Raw genomic sequence first — 25,296 nt, 5'->3', positions numbered from 1 at the left:
TTTTTTATGGCAGTTTTGGAGCAGTGGCTTCTTCCTTGCTGAGCGGCATATCAGGTTATGTCGATATAGGACTCGTTTTACTGTGGATATAGATACTTTTTTACCTGTTTCCTCCAGCATCTTCACAAGGTCCTTTGCTGTTGTTCTGGGATTGATTTGCACATTTCGCACCAAAGCATGTTCATCTCTAGTGTGGTCCTGTGTGGTCCCATGATGTTTATACTTGCGCACTATTGTTTGTACAGATGAACGTGGTACCTTCAGGCATTTGGAAATTGCTCCCAAAGATGAACCAGACTTGTGGAGGTCTACAAAAAATTTTCTGAAGTCTTGGCTGATTTCTTTAGATTTTCCCATGATGTCAAGCAAAGAGGCACTGAGTTTGAAGGTAAGCCTTAAAATACATTCACAGGTACACCTCCAATTTACTCAAATTATGTCAATTTGCCTATTAGAAGCTTCTAAAGCCATGACATCATTTTCTGGAATTTTCCACGCTGTTTAAAGGCACAGTGTATGTAAACTTCTGACCCACTGGAATTGTGATACAGTGAATTATAAATGAAATAATCTGTCTGTAAACAATTGTTGGAAAAATTACTTGCATCATGCACAAAGTAGATGTTCTAAACGATTTGCCAAAACTATAGTTTGTTAACAATACATTTGTGGAGTGGTTGAAAAATGAGTTTTAATGACTCCAACCTAAGTGTATGTCAACTTCTGACTTCAACTGTAAATATAGGTTCAATCAAAATAAAAATAAAATATATAATAAGGATGAGTATTTCTACCCATTGCCACAGTATTCGCTGGTCCAGTCGAGGTGCTGGCTGGGCCCATTTCGACACACCTGTCTGTAGTCCATGGATGGGGACAGTCCCTGCCCACCGGACGAGTTGAGCATGTTCTGGAAATCTGATTGGAGAGGGAATCCCTGGAAAAAAAATACAAAATTCAAAGTCTACCATTAGATACAATTTTCCAGTGTTATCTGTGTTATTCTACTCATAGAGATACACTAGTATGTGGACACCCCTTCAAATTAGTGGATTCGGCTATTTCAGCCACACCCGTTGCTGACAGGTGTATACAATCAAGCACACAGCCATGCAATCTCCATAGACAAACACTGGCAGTGGAATGAAGAGCTCAGTGCCTTTTAACGTGGTACCGTCATATGATGCCACCTTTCCAACAAGTCCGTTTGTCAAATTTCTGCCCAGCTAGAGCTGCCCCGGTCAACTGTAAGTGCTCTTATTGGGAAGTGGAAACGTCTAGGAGCAACAACGGCTCACAGTGTGTAGTGTGTAAAAGCGTAGTGTGTAAAAATGGTCTGTTCTCGGTTTGTAACACTCACTACCGAGTTCCAAACTGCCTCTGGAAGCAACGTTAGCACAATAACTGTTCTTCTGGAACTTCATGAAATGGGTTTCCATGGCCGAGCAGCTGCACACAAGCCTAAGATCACCATGCACAATGCCAAGCGTCGGTTAGAGTGGTGTAAAGCTCGCCTTCATTTGACTCTGGAGCAGTGGAAACATGTTCTCTGGAGTGATGAATCACGCTTCACCATCTGGCAGTCCAACAGACAAATCTGGGTTTGGCGGATGCCTTGTGAACAGTTTTGCTAGTTCCAACTATAAAGTTTTGTGGAGGAGGAATAATGGCCTGAGGCTGTTTTTATGGTTTGAGCTTGGCCCCTTAGTTCCATTGAAGGGTAATCTTAATGATACAGCATACAGTACAATGACATTCTAGACGATTCTGTGCTTCCAACTTTGTGGCAACAGTTTGGGGAAGGCCTTTTCCTGTTTCAGCATGACAATACCCCTCTGCACAAAGCGAGGTCTATACAGAAATGGTTTGTCGAAATCAGTGTGGAAGAACTTGACTGGCCTGCGCAGAATCCTGACCTCAACTCCATCGAACACCTTTGGGATGAATTGGAACGCCGACTGCGAGCCAGGCCCAATTGCCCAACATCAATGCCCTAATGCTTTTGTGGTTGAATGGAAGCAAGTCCTCACAGCAATATTCCAACATCTAGCGGAAAGCCTTCCCAGAAGAGCAGAGGCTGTTATAGCAACAAAGAGGGGACCAACTCCATACTAATGCCCATGATTTTGGAATGAGATGTTCGATGAGCAAGTGGCCATGTGGTGTACAAACAATGACCAGTGAAATAAGCAATAGACTTTAGAATGTGTCAATAATGGCAGCCATCTTGGTCATGGATGAATTACAAATCAGTCTATTTAGAATAAATGGTGAAAGAGGCACAGCATTCTATTGAATTCTATGATTCTAATGTCAGTCATGACGAAGACCTAAGAGTCGAAACGTTGTTTGAGTATATCAAACTCGTATATATTTCCGTAGCAAAGTGCATCAGGGTAGCATGTACATATGTGCACATAATCATAAGCCAGACTTGGAGAATTATCCTTCAAAAGAGGATGAGCGCCTTGCATTTACATACAGATGGTTAGAATCTCACAAGTGGTTATGGAGTCTGAGTCCACAGCTCGCAATTCCCACGACACTGACGTCTCTGATAACAACAAAAAAGCCAATGACAGCCAATACAAGTCACGTGCTGTGATGTGTAAGAGCAACAGATCAGCTAGCTTGTGGATAACGGATCTGTGGATACTGTGGATGGTAAAGTATTTGCAGACTTCTCTATAGCAGTACGGCACTCAGATATATACGAATCAATTCATCAAATAATGACCTCCCATGTTATGTTATAGTATGACACTATTCAAATGAGCTGTGATAGACATTGGTCAAGACACGATGACTCATGAGGGCATCGTCATTGTTGGGAGTTGGTTATTGACTGAGCTTCCCTATAGCGAGTCAATGGTAGACGTGAGAGTGTACTCTGAGCATGTGGAGCCTGACCAGCTGGGGAAGCGGGAGAGACGGAAGATGGGAAGTAAAAAAGGAGTAGTTATTTTAATTAGGGGAGCAGAAATTTGAATGTTGGGGTTTCTTGAAGTGTTTGTCTTTTTTTGATTGGGGGAGGGAGGGAGGAGTGGGACAGATAGAGGAGATGGGGGAGAAAGAAATAGAGACAGAGAAAGACAGAGGGAGAGACAGAGAGATAGAAAGACAGACAGAGAGAGAGAGAGAGACTACGTATGAAAGGGAAGTGAATCTGGGCGCTACGCTGCAAGCTCTGCTCTGAAAGAGAGGGGACAGCAGGTGGCTGAGTTCTCTTCTCCTCCTCAGACTCTTACCTATTCAGGCATTGTTCCACAAATTCTTGTCCTTCACTCCATCACAAAGGCCCCATCTGCCCCTTTTTTTTCTCTCTCTCTCTCTCTCTCTCTCTCTCTCTCTCTCTCTCTCTCTCGCCCACCCCCCCTCCCCTCTCCCCCCTTTCCCTACTCTATTAACTAAGGGAAAAAGTTTCAGCACTCGCGTTTTTTTTGCACTCTCTCCCCACCAAAATATGCAAAATTGAGCAAGGGAGGATTATTACTTCCCGTGGGATTTAAAAGTCCCCAATAAAAGAGGGATCTGAGTGCTGGGGGCTTAGTGGCAACCAAACCCAAACCTCTGTTTAACCATTCTTCCCCCCCTTTTCTCCATGGACTGACACAGCCATACAGGCAGCCCCATACAAGCAGCTCATCTAAAATTGGACAAATTCATATTCTAATCTGCATGAAGACTGAGGCACCCTTCTACACCCTCCTCCCCCCCCCCCCCCCCCCCCCTCTCCCTATTTTTTTTCTTCGATCAGCAACAGTTAATTTGCCTGCTGAGAGTTGATAAATGGCAGTTCCTGCTCTTAAAAAAATAACAACGATACCCACATGCTTAGTGAATACTGTACCTCAAGTCTACAATCTCAAAGCTTCACTCTTAGAAAAAAGGTTTCCAAAAGGGTTCTTCAGCTGTCCCCTTAGGTGAACCCTTTTTGGTTCCAGGTAGAACCCTTTTTGGTTACAGGTAGAACCTTTTAGGGTTCTACGTTGAACCCAAAATTGTTTTTACCTGGAACCAAAAAGGGTTCTTCAAAGGGTTCTCCTATGGGGACAGCTGAAGAACCCTTTTAGGTTTTAGATAGCACCTTTTTATCTAAGAGTGTACAGTATCAACATGCTCCCTTTCCTTTATATTCTATATTCTAAGGAGGTTAAATAATCTGAACACATTGGACAGGTAAGAGTGGTAGAACACAGTCTAACTACTAGGATATGTTGTTTAACCTCCATATTGATATAACTCGTCTAGGAAGTGAGTGGCATAGAAAACTACCATTCACCCCAACGCCTTTACCTAGAATCTCCCACCAACCCTTGTTTTGTTATTCATTCTAAGTACCACGCTCAGGAGATCAGCAGGTGAGTGTTCTCTCTCACTCAAGAGGTATGTCACCTGTTCCCCTGGATACCCGTTTCCATAACGACCTGGTCCCGTTGATACCTGATAACCTAGTCCTCTTATTAAACTAATGTCCCTCTCAAATGACACCACCCTATGGAGCTCAAAAGTAGTTCCCTAAAGGGAAAAGACAGTGGGTCATGTTAGATTGTACAGGGAGTAAAGCTGATCCTGTGGTAACATCTCCTCTAATATTATACAGAGCCCCCTCTCGGATATATCTTCTGTGGTTTATTTGTTGTTGTTGATTTTCCTCAGGACAATATGTCTGTTGCATTAGTGAGGCAGCGAATCTGGGTGTTTTTGTGCATAGAAACGGATGGGTGATTTAACCTCCGAAGGGGTCAGTTACTTTTAAAATACAATTCTGATGTACAGTTTGCATTCTTGTATGTATTCTGTATCTAAGGTCCAGAGAGTGAGAGAGAGAGAGAGAGAGAGAGCGCGAAAGAGAGAGGTCCACTTCCCTTTTTCCAATCTGCGTTGTTGACTAGCCCCTACAGAGAACTCATCTCATTTCCTGTGTATGTGTCCTGTCCTGTCTGCTAGACTGGCTTCATCAGATAGCCCTGCCTGCCTGTGCGTTTTGTCTCCACCACTGATGCATTCATCAATCTCAATGTGCTGCTGTTGGTGCCCTTATATAACATCCTCAGCCTAATGCATTTGTTTATTACTGGGAGAAAATGGAAAATGGGGGATTGTGTGTGTGGCTATGTGTGCGTGTGTGTGCGTGTGTGTAGGGGAGTTGTGTTTTTGAGAGAAAAGGAAAAACAGGGATAGAGAGAAAGAGTGTGTGTAATGTGAATGTACAGTATTAGACTGGCAGTAGTATGAATACATCCTATCTTGCCTTCAATCTGTGGCACATGAAGGGACCGGATATGATTGTAAATAACATCGAAATGAATCATCTATAACTGTGATTCTCAACCGGTGGGTCGAGGTTTTGAACGGGTCCATAGTGACTCAGTAAAAAATACATAAAACATTTATTTACTGACTTTTTATGAAAAATACTGCAGTCTCAACTTAAACAACTAACGTCAGGTAGAAAGTGTGTAGAGATGATATTTTTTTAAATTAATTTAACCTCTGAACTATTTTTCTTCAATCACAGTATTTTCAATATAGAGTTATTAGCAGCGCCATTTCGCCTATTTGGTTGATGTTGTGGTCTCATAGCAGTGAACTTAACATTCTTCATCAAGAATATGGGCAAAATAGAATGAATGACAATGAAAAAGGTGGGGCTGTTGTTCCCTTGTCATATACTTGGTGTATTTACCGTCAATATAGCACTAAACATAGTTTTACAGATTGCATTTTGGCAACACCAAAAAATCGTGTGTAAAGTGTTTGAAGCTGTACATTGTAGGTGACCATGTCTGAGTGTATAACCACAATATGCATAATATGTACAGTGTGTGTTTGTGTGCGCACTTGAGTGTGTGTTTTTGCATGTGTGTTGAACTCACCTGGGCCACAATGCTGTTCATTGTCTACAGCTCAGCGTTAGTGCCCTCAAAGCTCATCACTAAGCTAAGGACCCTGGGACTAAACACTCTCCTCTGCAACTGGATCCAGGACTTCCTGACGGGCTGTCCCCAGGTGGTAAGTGTAGGCAACAACACATCTGCCACGCTGATCCTCAACACAGGAGCCCCTCAAGGGTGCGTGCTTAGTCCCCTCCTATACTCCTTGTTCACTCACGACTGCGTGGCCAGGCACGACTCCAACACCATCATTAAGTTTGCCGACGATACAACGGTGGTAGGCCTGATCACCGACAACAATGAGACAGCCTATAGGGAGGAGGTCAGAGACCTGGCAGTGTGGTGCCAGGACAACAACCTCTCCCTCAATGTGACAAGGGAGATGATTGTGGCATACAGGAAAAGGAGAGCTGAACATGCCCCATTCTCATCGACGGGGCTGCAGTAGAGCAGGTCTAGAACTTCAAGTTCCGTGGTGTCCATATCACCAACAAACTAACATGGTCCAAACACACCAAGACAGTTGTGAAGAGGGCATGACAACACCTCAGGAGATTTGACATGGGTCCTCAGATCCTCAAAAAGTTCTACAGCTGCACCATCGAAAGCATCCTGACTGATTGCATCACCACCTGGTATGGCAACTGCTCGGCGTCCGACCGCAAGGCGCTACAAAGGGTAGTGCGTACAGCCCATCACTGGGGCCAAGCTTCCTGCCACCCAGGACCTCTATACCAGGCAGTGTCAGAGGAAGGCCCCAAAAATTGCCAAAGACTCCAGCCACCCTAGTCATAGACTGTTCTCTCTACTACAGTACGGCAAGCTGTACCGGAGTGCCAAGTCTAAGTCCAAAAGACTCCTTAACAGCTTCTACCCCCAAGCCATAACAGTGCTGAACAGCTAGTCAAATTACTTCCTGAACTATTTTCATTGACCACCAGTTTTTTTTAAGCCGCTAGTATCTACGCATAGTCACTTTATTACCTTAATTACCCTGTACCTCCACACATTGACTCGGTACCGGTACCCCTTGTATATATAGCCTCGTAAATGTTATTTTATTGTGTTACTTGTTCTTTTTTTAAAAACGTTAGTTTATTTAGTAAATGTTTTCTTAACTCTTGTTTTTCTCAAAACTGCATTGTTGGTTAATGCCTTGTAAGTAAGCATTTCACGGTAAAGTCTACACCTGTTGTATTCGGCGCATGTAATAAATAAAATGTGATTTGATTTTGAGTGTGTTTTTATGCATTTGGGCATGTGTGTGTGTGTGTGCCTGTTCAACTAACCTGTCCCATTGAGGGTGAGTGCAGAGACAGCGGGTGTCCTCCGAGCTGTTGCTGGTGGTGCATTCCTAGGTGGGAGTGGGAGTGGAGCGGCGGGCTGATCTGGAAAGGAGGGGGGGACACCGCCGCCATGCTGCCCAGAGACACCCCACCTGAATGGGGTCCACTGGGCCGGGGGGTCACCCCCCGGGAGAGACCCTGGAGGGGGGACAGGTGGGGGCTGAGGCCGGCCTGGTGCTGCTGGGACTGCTGTTGCTGGTGGTGGGGGTGGGGGTGGTGGCTCTGGTGGTGGTAAGGGTGGCTCATGTAGAGGCTGGGGTGGGAGTGATGGGGGTGGGGGTGCTGCTGGGGGTGCTGGTGGCCTGATCCGGGGAACACGGGGGGCTTGGGGCCCAGCATGGAGGAGGCCTGGGACACTTTGACCTCACCTGGCTCATTGTAACTCTGAAGGGAGGGAGGGAGGGAGGGAGAGATAAAGAGAGAGAGAGAGAGGACAGAGAAAGGAAGACGGGAGAAGGAGTTGGAAAGACAGAGATGGGAAAGCGAGAGATGGAAGCGGGAGAGAGAGAGAGCACAACAGTGATACCAGAGTCCTACAGAGTCAACTGACCACTGCTCTTATGAAGACTTATCACGATAGAAGAACTACAGCTCCCAGGTTATGTCTGGTTCTGATCCCTACCTGTGAGACCAGGCTTGCTCTGTATGCCGCCAGCTGCTTCAGGTATTCCTTCTTGGCAGTCTCTGTCTTCTTTTTGTACACCTATAAAAGACAGAACAGTAAACATTGCACTTCAGTTGCCAAACTACTTCATTCCTAGAAAGAAACCCATCTACCGGGGTTAGTGTTTATGTCCTATGAAGCTATTATGATGCTAAATAATACTCAAAAGGTTTCCAATTTATATAGAACTAGATTGTTCCTCTTCACAATCCATCCATCCGTCTGTTTTTGTCTGTCTGTCTGTCTGTCTGTCTGTCTGTCTGTCTGTCTTCCGAGCTGTTGCTGTTCTCTCTCCAGGAAGTACACTGTCCTGTCCTCAGACAGACATCCTCCTCCACCTTTACTGCTATGCTCCTCTCCGTGTGCAGCTCTACGCCACACTGGAGGTGTGTGTGTGTGTGTGTGTGTGTGTGTGTGTGTGTGTGTGTGTGTGTGTGTGTGTGTGTGTGTGTGTGTGTGTGTGTGTGTGTGTGTGTGTGTGTGTGTGTGTGCGTGTGTGTTTGTTTGAAAATGTGTTTCTGTGAGTGTGTGTGTGTGTGCCTGTGCGCGTATGTAATAGGACAATAGCACGGCGCTTACTAGAATAAATATGTAAAAGCCTTCTCTTCCATTTGCTTCTGTCAAGAGGCCATTTGTAAGTCAAAACACACAGTAGCATTCACAGTAGCATTCACAGTAGCAGAGCCACAGGACCAGGGAGAGCCACTAGCTACTTCTACTGTGAAACTGTGAAAAGGATTTAATGTTGTTTTTTTTCATCAACTTTTTCTCCCTCTTTTTTTTTGTGAGAACAACAGCCTTATACTCTATTATTTTATAATCTAATACACTGAGTGTACAAAACGTTAAGAACACCTGCTCTTTCCATGACATAAACTGAATAGGTGAATCCAGGTGAAAGCTGTGATCCCTTATTGATGTCACTTGTTAAATAAACTTCAGTGTAGCTGAAGGGGAGGAGACAGGTTAAATGAAACATGTGAAGCCTTGAGACCATTGAGACATGGATTGTGTCTGTGTGCCATTCAGAGGGTGACTGGGCAAGAGAAAAGATTGAAGTGCCCTTGAACGGGGTATGGTAGTAGGTGCCAGGCGCACCACTTTGTGTCAAGAACTGCAACGCTGCTGGGGTTTTCACGCTCAACAGTTTCCAGTGTGTATCAAGAATGGTCCACCACCAAAAGGACATCCAGCCAACTTGACACAACTGTGGGAAGCATCGGAGTCGACATGGGCCAGCATCCCTGTGGAACGCTTTTGAACACCTTGTAGAGTCCCCGCCCCGACGAATAGAGGCTGTTCTGAGGGTAAAACGGTGTGTAACTCCATATTAGGAAGGTGTTCCGAAAGCTTGGTGTACTCTGTGTATATTATCATCTATTCTATAGCGTCAGAGTGGGGCGGATCCTGTCTAATGAAGTCCAAGAAGGAAGTGTATGTGAAGAGGTCTGAGGAGGTAGGAGGATGCATTGTACTATCGGGGCCGTACCTGTTTCTGTTCCTCTCCGAGGCCGTCCCACATGGAGGCCACTATCTTGGACACCTCTCCAAAGGTAGCATTGGGGTTGGAGCCCTTGATGGCTGCCTGGGTGTCTCTGAAGAACAGGGCGTAGGCAGAAACTGGCTTCGAGGGTTCGTTGGGGTCCTTCTTCTTCTTCTTCTTGGGGGTCTTGGGCTTTTTGGGAGTCTCGACCGCTGCCGGTCGCTTCTCTGCCTGATGAAGAAAGGAGGAAGGAATGGTCAGACTATATGTGCTTCTGGAGTGAGCAAAGTGTGTGAAGAGTGAGTGTTGATTGTTTAAATAGATCAGAATGGACTTTAATAGTAGATACGCTATGTACAGTATACTGTAGGACACACAGTTTTTCCTTACCATGATCAGGAAAAACTCAGGGCACTATTTAAAATGTTGACTGTATATCCTTCCTAACATTTTCCAGAACATTCATCAATATTTTGGTTTATTTACCTGATCTTGTCCAGTAGGAATGTACCGTTTAAAACAATTCGTTTTCTATGTGAGATAATGAACATGACCATGAATGTGAGAGTTTGCAAACAGATAGAAATCATTTCTGTATAAAAAGACCTTGACCGATGTTAGTACCGGTAGTTACAACTATGCAAGACTTTCATTTATCCATCCATTTATGAATATGTTTAGAAATGGCTTTATACAGGAAACACAGAAATAGCCATAACTCTGAATAGCGCAGTGCACATTTCTGAAATGTTGACCGCATTAGATTTTATACTCCACTAAATTAAACATAAGGATTTTTCCAAAGGGGCACATAAAATATTGAAATAGTTTCATTTTCCAAAAGATTGCTATTTGCAGTTAAAACATACGGTGGAAATAAGGGTGTGGAATATGGCAAATGTGTTTGGGAAAAGTACCCGTTGGTTTGATTTCCATATAGTGTTGTATATGCATGGAAAATGGCACCATTGTATGAGCAATCACATAAGCATTAAGATAGCAGCTCTCCACTGTGACTCCCTTCTCCAAGGGAAAGGGTAAACAAATGTAATGGCACAAAGGTTACAGATGACTCACACTTATACAAATAGGTGTATGTGTGTCTATGTGCATGCGTGTGTGTGTGTGTGTGTGTGTGTGTGTGTGTGTGTGTGTGTGTGTGTGTGTGTGTGTGTGTGTGTGTGTGTGTGTGGGGGGGGGGGCTGTATAATAAGGAAGTTAGTTGTTTTGTGTGTGTTTATATGTTCTCTCTCTCCCTCTGTGCTCTCTGTGTGTGTGTGAGTGTGTGCCTGCCTGCCACACACATGCATGTATGTATCCATCCCTATGCTCACCTTTATTGATTCTTCATTGTCATCCTCATGTACGGAACTAGAAGGAGAGGGTGTGGCCGACTTGCTCCCAGGGGGAGATGGGGAATTATGGGTAACGTTGTTCCCGCTCAGTCCCAACTGGGCATTGAGTTGTGATTGGTTGATGGTGGTCAGCTGACTCTGATGTCCCATGCCTGATTGGCTCCTGGGTCTGAGCGCTTCCATTGGCTGATGGCTGCTGTACCGGGAATCGGAATTGACCATTTGTTGCATCTGAAAAAAAACAATGTAGATTTGTTTTTAAATGGCATAAAAATGGCATACAATAATATTACTCTTGACAATGGTTAACCTACTCTTAGAAACGCTCTTGAAACATCTGCTTGTTCACACAAATACTCACAAATTTTCCTTCACACACTGAACATTGTTTCAACCATGACTGATACAACTTGCATCCTTCAGCACAGGAACAACGTCATTTTGGTCTATTTGGTTTGATTGAATAGCCCCCCTCCGTGTGGCCCCTCCCTTCCTGAGTGTGGCCAGGTCACCTGCTACCATAGGGACTGACAGGTGCCCTGAGCGACGCCTCATGCCTGCTATTGTCTCTGACACAGTGTCCTACACAATGTCCCTGACAGGAGGGGCTTACATCAACACCAGGACAGGTGACTCCTGTTAACTGTATAATCTACAGAGAATTAACCCCATCCATCCCCTCCAGCTAACTAACACCTTAACCCCTTATATCAGAGATGGAAGAGGATGCGAGACACCCCCTCGCTGTTTTTTTCTGCTTTTTTCTTACTTTTTTACCCCGTGTTCGTGATATCCAATTGGTAGTTACAGTCTTGTAACATCGCTACAACTCCCGTACGGACTCAGGAGAGGCGAAGGTCAAGAGCATTGCGTCCTCCGAAACACGACCCTGCCAAGCCGCACTGCTCGCTTAAAACCGGAAACCAGCCACACCAATGTGTCAGAGGAAACACCGTACAGCTGGCGATTGAAGTCAGCATACATTACGCCCAGCCTGCCACAGGAGTCGCTAGAACGCGATGGGACCTGGACATCCCAGTCGGCCCAAACCCTCCCTTAACCCGGACATCGCTAGGCCAATTGTGAGCCGCCTCATAGGTCTCCCGTTTGGCTGTGACACAGCCCGGGATCGAACCCGGATCTGTAGTGACGTCTCTAGCACTGTGATGCAGTGCCTTAGACCGCAACCCCAGTCGGGAGGCCCCTTTTCTGACTTTTTTCTGGTTCAATGAAAGTCAATGAACTAAGTAGAACAGCTTATGTCACCACGACCTCTTGGAGATGGTCATACATACTGAACAAAAGAGAACCATGGCGCTCTCCCACAAGCCTGGCTGGCGCATGAAACCCGTGAATTCAGTCAAACAAAAAGGTGTAATGGGTTCACACTCAAAAAGATGTTGCATAAAGCTTACTTGATTATTCATTGTTTTTAATTATTTTCAGGGATAGATACAATTTTATTTGTATTCAAAACAGCATTTGTAAAGAACAACAGATGGGCAGCAGGTGGTTCTAATCAGGGTTGCCACTCATCTGCCTATCAGAGATGTGGCTTTTCTGGTCTACCTTCTTACAAATGAGTCACAAAGAAATACAGAATTATAGGGTATGGGAGAGGGCACGGAGGGCAAATCCCAAATCAATCGCCCCCCAGGTGTCCGCTCACCTAAATACATCACATCAATTCATGAGATAGCCCGACCACAAAGGACTTCAGGCACAGCCGTTCATAAATATGTGGGGCCAACTCGTAAATGACATGCAAGATCTGATAAGGACAGTGTTCTTGGATAACAGTCTAAATTTGGCTTATAGGAAGGAGGTGAAATCGAACTATTAATTTAAACCGTGTGGAGATACAGAATTGTATTTATTTGTCCACATGGCTTCTCTGTGGAGTCATTTGTTGTCAATAGTCCCGCCCTCTACGCGCTGAATGAACTTTTTCCCATCCCGACGCGACGCAATTCATAACAGAATGATTTTGCCCTATAAAGTGTCTCGCAAACGGCGAGGCGATGTCTTGATGTCGAGCAGTACTTTTATGTTCTCCAAGTCGTACTTTCAAGGCGCGGGATGTTTTTTTTCTTCAATACAAATCTTATTACAAGAACACTGCAATATATCCATAACTGCTTTCGTAGGGCAAGTTACACATTGCTTTATTTGATAGGTCCTAGAAGTCTGAGGGCACACAACGTTAGAACAGTTTCTTATGGTGCTACAGGAGGTACATGGGAAGCATCCTTCTATGAAGGTCTGCTTGATGGGTTTCTTGATCGTTTATAGGTGAATGAAGGTGGATTCTGGAAGGCGGAATTTAAAGAGGAGTCTGAGGATAATATCTGCCAATGTTTATTGATGCCATTACAGCTGTCATTGAAAGTAGGTATATAGTTCACAGAAAACTGTTTCTTCTGTTTTGTTGGGATAGTAACTAGCTTCTGTTCAAGCTTTTGACAAGCCAGGTATCGGGGTATCGTCTCAAGCGAAGAAAAAAAAAGCTTGAGGAGAGAATTTGATTGTCTATCATATTCTCCCTCTGTGTCACAGATGCTACTCAGTCGATGAAGTTGGCTTACTAGTAAACCTCTTTTCAGGGGGAGAGGGTGGTAACTATCAGCTGTCAAAACAGTGTTTTTATCTGTAGGTTTTCTGTAAACTGTAGTACTTAGAGATCTTCCCTTCTTTGTAACAAGTACATTTAAGAAATGCATAGAGTTAATGCTTTTTTCCATAGTGAAGGAAATCGATTGTCCTCTAGAGTTAATGTAGCTAAGAAATTAATTGAGTTTAATTTCGGAACCTGTCCAGAACACGAAGCAATCGTCCAATATTTAACATGATCCTTGTAAGGATTATATTCCTAAATAAAATCCAATTCAAAATACTGATCTAAGGTCAGTGTCGTGTTGTTGTTGTCATGACAAACATGACAAGGCGGCAAGATCAGACTGGTACACAGGCTAACCAATCTTTCCCCTTAGAGCAGCTCACCCACTGAACACCTCCTTTCCCTATACAGATGTGTGACTGTTGGATAGGGCCTGGGTGATGTGGTAAGGGGAAAAATTAGTGATGTGGGTGTAACTAAAACGGGGGGGGGTTTGGTGTCGGGCCGTTTGGTAACCGCCAGTAACAGCGGAACACAACCTAATCCCCATGGCGACGTGGGGGAACTTTCAGAATTATCAGAGAGGTGAGTCACAAGCCAGGTCATCATTATGACACTAATATGAATGGATGCCAAGGATTCTTTTATCTCCGTCTGTCTCCAACAATCCATATCTTGTGGTATAGTCTCTGGCCATTCATTTATCAAAGCACCGATGGTTGATTATAATGAACGCCATTTGACTAAGTGTTATATTAATAGGTAAATCGTCTAAGAGAAATTCACTTCTGCAGTGTGTCTTTTAACCTTGTAAATTGGGATGGTATTCAGAAAAATGTCTGGTTCTGGGAATACGATATGGGCCTACAGATAAATTGTTGATACAATAACATGTGGATGGATTTCTATGAGAAAAACATGGCAAATTAGTGCATTACAAACAGGAAATTGGTGGCAGTGGAATGCTGGTAAAAAAATATAAAAATGTAAATGAGATTGTAATTTAGTCCATTTAAAACTACGGGGAGAGGAAACTACTTATCTGTAGGCCTACATCGTTTTCCCTGAACCAGACATTTTCCTCTCAATATCTTCCACAATTTAAAAGGTTAGACGATACACTGCTTTTATCCCCAGTTCTGTGAAAAAAATCACATCTGCAGAAGTGAATTTCTCTTAGACGATTTACCTATTAATCTAACACTTACTCAAATGGCGTTCATTATAATCAACTATCGGTGCTTAATAACAATGAATGGCCAGAGACTGAGAGAATGAAGGCTAAACGTATAGAAAAAGACATGAGGCTAATGCCCCAGACCAATAGAATCGACCAGCCTCTTTCATTCCTCGCCGTGGCAACAAGCTCTCGGCCCCGTTGCCTGGCAACCATAATTCATAGCCACTCTAAATGGATGTTCTGTGAGAACATTAAGGTGAACGGGAACAAAATGCCCTTTGTCAATCTGGGGAATCTTTCAGCCGGCACGTCATCCTATCCGAGCTCCTATTTCCTTTTAGTAAAAGTAGTTGACGAATGCTGAGCAATAGAAAACACTCATGTTTCGAAGTGTTTTAGCTACCGAGTGAATGTGAAACATAATATAGTGGTAGCTAAAATGCTTGGCTTAAAGTGGAAAATAGGCTGTGATGGCCAAACTTGGAAATCATTAAAGGTCCCGCACAGTCATTCTGATTCAAATGTAAAATAGCCTTTTAAGTGACCAAAACATCACCAATAATATTTTTGGGGGATGAATTTTTTTTTCAGAATTTGAGTAAATTCAGTGAGGCTTAATTCCATTCATTCCATTCCATTACAATGAGCCTATCCTCCTATATCTCCTCCCATCAGCCTCCTATGTATGCCACTAACCAGCTAACAGCAGACACAGATGAAAGGGAATCCTTTAAGTATCTTTGCTGACACAAGTAAAATTTTGGCACCAGTAGACTACCGAGCTAGCTATGCAAACCACAGCCCTCTGCGAACACACCTTCTGTGATGATAGTTACAAGGTGGTATTATTTAAATTAGGTAAGAGAATAAGATGTTACCATTGGTGTATTAAAATGAGGGGCTTCGTGTGATAGGGTGGCAGATAGCCTAGCGGTTAAGAGCAGTGGGCCATTAACCATAAGGTCACTGGTTAAAATCCCCGAGCTGACCAGGTGAAAAATCTGCCAATGTGCCCTTGAGCAAGGCACATAACCCTAATTGCTCCTGTAAGTCGCTCTGCATAAGAGCTTCAGCTAAATTACTGAAATGTCAAACTAAGCCCTTAATAATCCCGCCTCCTGAACTCTAATTTTTGACACAAGGGAGCGGACCAAAACCTAGCAATGTACCAACTACAGTCATTTTTCATACTTTGGTCATCCTACTTCGATCTGGTTCCATTCAAATCAGGACATTTTTATTAAAAACATGATTTGACTGTGCGGGACCTATAAGCTCCACATTGAAAACCCGAAATTGGGTTATATGGTTCAAGAACAGGGTTGTGTGGAGCTACACAGCTACACCGGTCTGATTAATGGAAATAAATATGCAGCAGGGAAAACCATGAAGAGCATGTAGACAGCACACAGTGCAATCATGTCGTTCCTCAGTGGTGAAGGTGCTGTTGAGACATAATATTGTTGTTTATCGGTGAACGTGGTGAACATGGCCAAAGGCAGAAAGAACCTCTGGCTGAGAGCGGGACGTGAGAAGTTTCACTTTGACTCGAATGGGAGATTAGGTCCAATACCTATGCAGAGTGGTAAACCACGATTAGTCATGTCACCTATCACATCGTGAGGTTTCTGCAAGGAAAGACAAATCCAAAAGTTTAGGTTTCATTTCTCCACTTCTTGAAAAGTCAAGACTTGAATTGAGCCTATTTCTGCTGAATGTCACCCCACCAGTTTGTTTTCGATTTCGAATGAAATGAAGGGGGAAAATCTTAATCAACCAACTGACAACTCATGGGTCATCCAAAAGAATACCGTTCCTCGATCCTGGTCCCGGAGACCCACTGTGTTATCCAGGCTTTTGTTCTTTCCCAGTGCTAACACATATGACTGAACTAACCGGCTAATCGTCAAGACCTTGATTCGTTGGATGAGGTGTGTTGTTGCTGGGATGGAACACGTGCCTGCACCCACAGCTGCCATCCAGAACAGAAAAACCCACTTACGTATTTACAGTGATCTCTGCACACTGCTTGCTAGTGGCATCAGGCTAGACTCACCACAGACAGGGTGCTGGACATTAGGCCGCCGTTTTGGCTCAACAGCCCTCCATCCTGACCCATCATGTCCATTCCCTGCAAGTGGAAGGGGTGCAGGCCACTCTGGGAGTGAGAGGGTGCCAGCGGGTGGTAGGAGCCAGACTCCGACTCTGGTAGGTGGGGGTGCAGCATGTGTTCTGGGATGGTGGGAGGCGTGATGGGGGGAATGTTGAAGTCTTCATCCCCCAAACTGGGCACTGGGTAGGACTGCAAAAGAAGAGGAGAAGAAGAAATAATATGACAAAATGATCATTTAGAAAATGTTTTTAAGTGGATATGCAAGTCCACCCAAACTGGGCAGTCAAACACATTAGGCCTAGGAACATAATAGAGGTGGATGCTACACTTTGGTAGTAGTGGACAATGTAAAGCTCTTTGAGTGACTGGAAAATAAATCGAATTCATTATTATTACAGTATTATAACACTAACGCTCAGCTACAGCACCGCAATACAGAACATGCAGATTACATCAGATCATTCTAGTCCTCATTAATAGACTACTATGGTTCCATGAGTCTTTATTAAGACTGTGCAATGGGACGTCTGTAAATACCTTGTGAATTGATGCTATTATTAGTAGGCAATTAGGACTAATGATGTACACAGCCTCAAACTATTTTTTTTTATGATCAACGATACCAACAATGAGGATTAATCATCATCGTTGATGCAATCATGATTACTTGAATTAATTCATGCATTAATGATCAACTACACATAGGATACATATAATCTCATTTTGCATGTCAACAAATGTGTGTGAATGTATTTGGGCATGTTTTTCAACGATTCAGGCTAAATAAAAGGGGGTTTGAGCGTAGATAAATGTATGTAAATGTTCCCTCATTAACTTCAAACGAAAGGCTTCTTTTATGCGTCTTGACAGTCAGTTCCACTTGGCTGTGCTGTATTCTATGTCTTTTAAAAGCCCTATGTCCTTCCCTCCCTCCCAATCTCTTTCGACCCCTTTATAGCTCGCCGGGGAAAAATGTAAAACAGCCAAGACAGATGAAAGGCGGCAAATACATGAATTATTTGGTAAACACTGCAACAAAATGCAATCACTTTGAATCAACGGGAAATATGAGGTATGATCTACATCTATACAGCTCTGGAAGAGGAATTATTTCCATCAAGGGAGAGAACTATTTAACACGTTCAATTGCTCTTGATCAGTACGACTCGGAAGGTTTCAGTTAACTCGGTGAAGCTTTCCAAAAGAAGACAGCAAAACAAGTCAACCTTCTGATACAACTTGAAATGTTTTCTTTTTCTCTCTCCCCCAGAAGCGACTTTTTTTCCCAGCATCATCGGCGGGCTCAGGAGTTACGTTCTGCCTCTACTAACTCCTTGTTGATTCCCTCCAAGATTTTCATTACGGCTAATTTACAGCTTTTATTTTGCTGAAAACAAAATGGAGCTGACAGAAAGCCAACTCCAGGCAATTAGGCAGAGAATCAGTTCAGAAACCTATCACTACTGAAATAAATAGCAGCCCAACTGTTCTTCCAAAAGATGGCAATAATGGTTTTAATGAGCTTCCTTCGACTTCTCTTTCCTTCCCTGCCGAAAGCCAACGTTTCGCACACATTTGCATATTTGATTGTGTTTCCTCTCACAGATGTCAACTTTGGTTGGTTGGTGTGAAATACGTTGGCATAATTCATACAGTAAGGTTTTCAATAACAACAACAGATGCCACAAGTGTTGTTGTCTATGGTTACCTTGATATTGATACTTCAAATTTGACAAATTATTTCATTTTCACGATACATAGGCCTACAGAAATACCTTATATAGGAACGGAAAAGGCCAAGTCAATGTTGTGTCAAAGACGTTTTAAAGTATGGGCATAAAACATTGATAATTACATAACAACAACAAACATGACAGTTATATAACTGTCACTTCCTGTGCAGAGTTCTGGTGTAGTCGTTGTTATTACATTCTGCGGCCCTCCTAGAAAAACACACCCATCTTTACTCTGGTTTTCTGATAACTCACACTGAAGAGTCTTGGGAGAACTTGGGTTGTTTGCTCAGAAGCCAGACACACAGCAACATTATGTCTAACTTGAGAGTGATGGTGTGCTGCTACATACCACGTGATCAACACGAGAGAAGAGAGACAAATCTCCAATTGAGAGAGAGAGAGGCAGAGAGAGAGAGAGAGAGAGCGGCAGAAAGAGAGAGAGAGAAGCAGAGAGGCAGACAGAGAGAGAAAGGCAGAGAGAGAGAGAGGCAGAAAGAGAGAGAGAAGCAGAGAGAGAGGCAGAGAGAGAAGCGGAGAGAGAGAAAGGCAGAGAGAGAGAGAGAGAGAGAGAGAGAGAGAGAGAGAGAGAGAGAGAGAGATAGAGAGAGAGAGACAGAGAGAGAGATCATCCTGTCTATTACTGACGTTATCATAATTTGTTCTAAAGGTGAGGAATTGGATGTCCAGGTCATGGTATCAGAGGTCAATACAGTGATATTTGTTACTGTTCAGTCTATTTGGTCTCGGATAATATGATGAAGACAAACACGACGTGTTGTTTCATGTTGTCCTCCCATTCTAACACACCGACACCATCTGTAGTGAATAAAAATAGAAAGATAGGTAACATATTGTACCCCCAGTACAGATACAGTACGCCCACACAGCTGTAGCCTTGTGCTAATTAGCACCCTAAAGAAAGAAAAAAATCCAAACTAACATGGACAGTATCGGAAGGCCGTATTACCAAGTAGTTGTTCTTTATCTGAAAGGTCTTGCATGCTGCCATTCATTTGTCAAAACCAAAACCTTCATATTGCCCCGTGTAAGCACCTTTTCTAATATCAAGCCTTGTCCTGAATATATATATATATATATAAATATATGTGTGTGTGTGTCATTCTCTTCAATCGCCCATTGTCCCTTTTCAGTCGAGAACAATAGATGCGGTAAAGAGATCAATCAAACTCGAGCAAAACAATGGAAATACCATGGCAACGCCACTCACGTGCCCCCCCCCCCACCCACCCACCTACCCCCGTAGGGGAAAGATTCAGAATCTCCTAATTTCCCCCTATACAATTTTGCCTATTGTTTGGCTATTGTGTATGTGTGGATTGTATTTCACATTATTTTCGGGTAAAAATCGAGTATAAGAGGTCAAACCCAATATATAGAGGTCAAACCCAATACATGCTTGTGTCATCAACACCAATCAACTGCATTACATCTTCAAGTACCACCACCGCTTTCTATGTGGCCACTATATGCTACCAGCTTACACGAAAGGGAGTTAGCATTTTTTCGAACCCCGAAAAGGACCATTTCTAAATATTATGCAGCAAAAACAGCCAAATATTTCCAAATCCTTTTTTAGTAAACCACCTTGTGGGTCTGTTAGAACACACAAATCATAATGGATTAGACGAATATCCACTTTCCCCCGCGGTCTGCATTCCATTGATCGCATTTGAGTCCCATTCTGCTCAGGACGATGCAAATGCCTGCTGGTGGGCCTATTTTGATTAAATCCATCCAAATATATTGTATTCATATTACAAATGCCCCTTTAAAATGAAAAATAAAAAATCCTAACACGAGAAGGATATTTAGTACATTGCAAGACACGGCAGGACAATTTTTGTTTTTTGTTTAGCCTCTAGAATGACTACGATTAGCAACAGTTGCAGACTATCAGTCTTCAACCTTAGTTAAAAAAATAAAACAGACCTATGACTTATAAGTCAACGTCAACCAACATCAAATCACAAAATGGTATTTCTGTTTGAAGATGAGTGACAACTGATGAGTGTAGTGCAGACCAGCAATCTTCAAAAGGCCACTGCTGAATTTGATCATATCGAGATATTTCTCTCATTTCAATTCACTTATTTCAAGTCAACATGCCATAAATAATGCTGTAAGATTAAGTATGTGGTAGAAGGGTGGGAGATGGGGAATTCCCTCCAACCAATTTAAGGCCCCATACCGCCTACACACAGTTTTTATGATGAATAATTATTGTTTTATTTTGCCCAAAAAAATTCCACTCAGCACTTAACCTACCCATAAACCCTTTGGCTAATCTGGCAAGTCACTTTCTTATTCGTTTAAAAAAAATCAGTGATCAACTGTTTATTAGTTTGATATAAAAGTTAAGACAAACACAATAGCTATTTTAGATTTGCCCAAGATAAGCCTGAGTAAAATAATTGATGTGGATTAAAAAGCAAAAAAAGAAATAGAGCCTCTATATGTCTTGTGTGTCGCAACAAAACGAGATCATTTTGCCTCAACGGCATATAAAGCTATCATTTGAAAAGCCCCCCCTCCCCTCCCCTTCAATTCACATTCAAATATGATTTATTGGCACAAGAATCTGCGAGCTGCAATGTTGGCAATGCAATTAATAATGAAACAACTTCTTTCTGCCTCTCTCTTTTTCCATCTACAGTCCAGCCTTATTCTAAAATGGATTAAATTGTTTTTTCCCCACAGTTGACAGTGCATGTCAGAGCAAAAACCAAGCCATGAGGTTGGAGCAATTGTCCGTAGAGCTGCAAGACAGGATTGTGTCGTGGCACAGATCTGGGGAAGGGCACCAAAACATTTCTGCAGCATTGAATGTCCCCAAGAACACAGTGGCCTCCATCATTCTTAAATAGAAGAAGTTTGGAACCACCAAGACTATTGCTAGAGCTGGCTGCCCTACCAAACTGAGCCATCGGGGGAGAAGGGCCTTGGTCAGGGATGTGACCGATGGGTTCTCTGTGGAGATGGGAGAACCTTCCAGAAGGACAACCATTTCTGCAGCACTCCACCAATCAGGCCTTTATGGTAGAGTGGCCAGACGGAAGCTACTCCTCAGTAAAAGATACATGACAGCCTACTTGGAGTTTGCCAAAAAGCACCTAAAGGTGAAGTCTTTGGTCTCTTTGAACTCTCTTGACTCTTGGGTATGAAGCTGTAATCGGTGACAAAGGTGCTTCAACAAAGTACTGAGTGAAGGCTCTGAATCCTTATGTAAATGTTATATTTCTGTTTTTTTATTTTTAATAAATGTTTAAAAAAATGTCTGAAAACCTGTTTTTGCTCTGTCATCATGGGGTGTAGTCTGATACATGAAAAAAAAAAAAGATTTAATCCATTTTAGAATAAGGCTGTAATGTATTTTTTGTTATTGAAAAAGTCAAGGAGTCTGAATACTTACCCGAATGCACTGTATATTTCTCTCAACACATACAACCGAGCACAAATCTAAAAGATGTGAGACTAGTTCAGGTTCCACAATATAAGAAGAAATCAACCTAAGGACAGCCCAAACCTCATTTACCCGACATTTATCTTCAATCGCCTACTGAACCAAGAGGGAACATGAAGAATCAAACATATTTTGTTCTGGGATAGTTATTCAAACATTTTGGATTCTAAATTCAAACGTTTTTGACTCATAACTCTGTGACAGCTTTGATCTCAGACTCTGATCGGTTTTAGGGGTTCGTAATTCTATTCTGTGGTGTGTTTTCTGCCTGGCTTGTTTGAGAGCAATGCACTGCTGTGATGTTGCTCAACCCTGTCTGCTGCTGAGAGCTTAGGTTCAAGGTGAACAGAACTGTTGCTGCCAATAAAACAAATGTCCTGATCCCAAAGGAAACGGAGCAGGTGGGGTGTGCTTGTGTTTTTGGTTTTACTGTCCTTGTGGGGACCAGAAGTCCTCACAAGGATAGTAAAACAAGGAATAATTGGACATTTCGCTGGTCCCCACATAGAAAAAAAAGGCAATTTTAGACTTAGGGGTTAGGTTTAGGGTTACAATTAAGATTAGAATTAGGCTTAGAGGTTTAGGAGTTAGGTTTAGGGTTACAATTAAGATTAGAATTAGGATTAGAGGTTTAGGATTTAGGGTTACAATTAAGATTAGAATTAGGGTTAGAGGTTTAGGAGTTAGGTTTAGGGTTACAATTAAGATTAGAATTAGGTTTAGAGGTTTAGGATTTAGGTTTAGGGTTACAATTAAGATTAGAATTAGGGTTAGAGGTTTAGGATTTAGGGTTACAATTAAGATTAGAATTAGGGTTAGAGGTTTAGGAGTTAGGTTTAGGGTTACAATTAAGATTAGAAAGGGTTAGAGGTTTAGGAGTTAGGTTTAGGGTTACAATTAAGATTAGAATTAGGGTTAGAGGTTTAGGAGTTAGGGTTAGGTTTAGGGTTACAATTAAGATTATAATTAGGATTAGAGGTTTAGGAGTTAGGGTTAGGTTTAGGGTTACCATTAAGATTAGAATTAGGATTAGAGGTTTAGGAGTTAGGGTTAGGTTTAGGGTTACAATTAAGATTAGAATTAGAATTAGAGGTTTAGGAGTTAGGGTTAGGTTTAGGGTTACCATTAAGATTAGAATTAGGATTAGAGGTTTAGGAGTTAGGGTTAGGTTTAGGGTTACAATTAAGATTAGAATTAGGGTTAGGGTTAGGGTTTGATTTTGAATGGGAATCAATTGTTTTGTCCCCACAAGGATAGTAAAACAAACATGTGTGTGTATATATACAATACAGTACCAGTCAAAAGTTTGGACACACCTATTCATTCAAAGGTTTTTCTTAATTTTAACTATTTTCTACATTGTAGAATAATAGGGAAGACATCAAAAGTATGAAATAACACATATAGAATAATGTAGTAACCAAAAAAGTGCTAAACAAATCAAAATACATTTTATATTTTATATTTGAGATTCATCCTTTGCCTTGATGACAACTTCTCACACTCTTGGCATTCTCACAACCAGTTTCATGAGGTAGTCACCTGGAATGCATTTCAGTTAACAGGTGTGCCTTGTTAAAAGTTAATTTGTGGAATTTCTTTCCTTCTTAATGTGTTTGAGCCAGTCAGTTGTGTTGTGACAAGGTAGGGGTGGTACACAGAAGATCAGTGGTGGAAAAAGTACTAAATTGTCATACTTGAGTAAAAGTAAAGATACCTTAATAGAAAATGACTCAAGTAAAAGTGAAAGTCACCCAGTAAAATACTACTTAAGTAAAAGTCTAAAAGTATTTGGTATTAAATATACTTAAGTATCAAAAGTAAATGTAATTGCTAAAATGTACTTAAGTATTAAAAGTAAGTTCCTATATTAAGCAAACTAGAACACACAATTTTCTTGTTTTTTATTCAGGATAGCCAGGGGAACACTCCAACACTCAGACATAATTTACAAACTAAGCATTTAGCTCCCGAGTGGCACAGCAGTCTAAGGCACTGCATCTCAGTGCTAGAGGCATCACAACTGACCCTGGTTCGATCCTGGGCTGTATATACAGTACTGTATGTGTGTGATGTGTGTCTGGGTGTAAATGAAAGAGGGATGAGGAGGGAAGGGAAAAGCAGACAGACATATGAATGGACAGACTGGGACAAGGGGGAGTATGGAGGGAGAAAGAGAGTGAGGGGATAGAGAAACAAAATGTGTGTGTGGGAGTCATCTTTCATAATGAATCATTCTTCATCCTCAATATGCCAAAGTAATGAGGGCTTTTTGACTCATAGTATAATGGTGACCTTTGGTTCGAAACATTGTCATAACGCACTTTGGAGAGAATTGTTTAAATTAAATTGAAATTGTTTCAATTTTTTTAAATTCAACCCAGGATTCAACAAAACATAGACAACATAGACAACAAAACATAGGCTTAGGGTTTCAAGCTTTAGTTGATTTCAAATGGAATCTACAAGTTAATAAAAACAAATTGGGGATTCTCGTCTCCATCTAAACCAAAAATCTAAGTTAAAGAATATGACTACATCAAATCAAACTGTATTTAAAGTGCATTTAAAGTTTTATTTGATTTAGTCCTATTCTTTAACTTAGATATTTGGTTGAAATGGAGAAGTGAATCCATATAAATGATTAATTTGTAGACAAACTGGAATTAAAGCCAGACTCAGTGGCACAGATGGAACTATCCAAGCAGGAGATACATCTCCTTTAAATATTGATATTTGGTTGCGCCGACAAAGAAACACAATTCAATATCGCTTTTGCAATACAGTAAATAGCCTATTAACTTGTCGACAAGTTAACAAATGACATGCTGGATTCATGTCTCCATTTGAACCAAAAATGAAAGTTAAAGAAGAAGATTAAGCCAGTGGCTCAGATGGAACTATCCAAGCAGTAGATACATCTCCTTTAAAATGTTGATATTTGGTTGTGTTGTCAACCAAACACAATTTAATATGACTTTTGTAATACAGCACATAGGCTAAAGTTAAGAATATCTTTCAAACTTGGGACAGTATTTATTCAACTATAAAATGAGTAAAATATCCACATTTTGAGGTTACTGTAACAATACATGTATTTTAAGGTAATCATAGAAAGCGTGCATGTTCAAGGTAACACGGAGGTAACACGCAGGTAACACGCAGGTAACACGCAGGTAACACGGAAAGGTCACAGGTCTGTGGAGATCTCCACAATTGCTCTAATAATCTGCGCAGAATCTCGAACGGCATTGATCACTGGCACCATGTACTTTAATAATCTCAGTTGCAATCCAGGTCATTTGGTTGTACTATTAGATATAGCACAGTGACAACACATTAAGTTGTTCTATACAGTGAGGGGAAAAAGTATTTGTCAGGGACAAGATTGTAGACCTACACAAGGCTGGAATGGGCTACAAGA

At 42.1% G+C, this 25,296-nt stretch overlaps 1 protein-coding gene across 1 annotated transcript in view; it reads right to left on the bottom strand.

Annotated features, from left to right (window-relative positions):
• Positions 1–25,296, bottom strand: part of LOC139387140 (thymocyte selection-associated high mobility group box protein TOX-like) — a 57,493-nt gene that overhangs the window by 1,889 nt on the left and 30,308 nt on the right. Inside the window, exons 4-9 of the mRNA XM_071133164.1 lie at positions 16,599–16,844; positions 10,725–10,976; positions 9,397–9,621; positions 7,866–7,946; positions 7,187–7,627; positions 795–937 (exon numbers count right to left, since the gene is read on the bottom strand). Coding sequence (XP_070989265.1) covers positions 795–937; positions 7,187–7,627; positions 7,866–7,946; positions 9,397–9,621; positions 10,725–10,976; positions 16,599–16,844 — 1,388 coding nt within the window. The remainder of the gene's footprint in view (positions 1–794; positions 938–7,186; positions 7,628–7,865; positions 7,947–9,396; positions 9,622–10,724; positions 10,977–16,598; positions 16,845–25,296) is intronic.

This window comes from Oncorhynchus clarkii, chromosome 28, assembly GCF_045791955.1.
Source record: "Oncorhynchus clarkii lewisi isolate Uvic-CL-2024 chromosome 28, UVic_Ocla_1.0, whole genome shotgun sequence".
Classification (NCBI taxonomy): Eukaryota; Metazoa; Chordata; class Actinopteri; order Salmoniformes; family Salmonidae; genus Oncorhynchus; species Oncorhynchus clarkii.
This window is presented reverse-complemented; position numbering and strand designations above follow the sequence as displayed.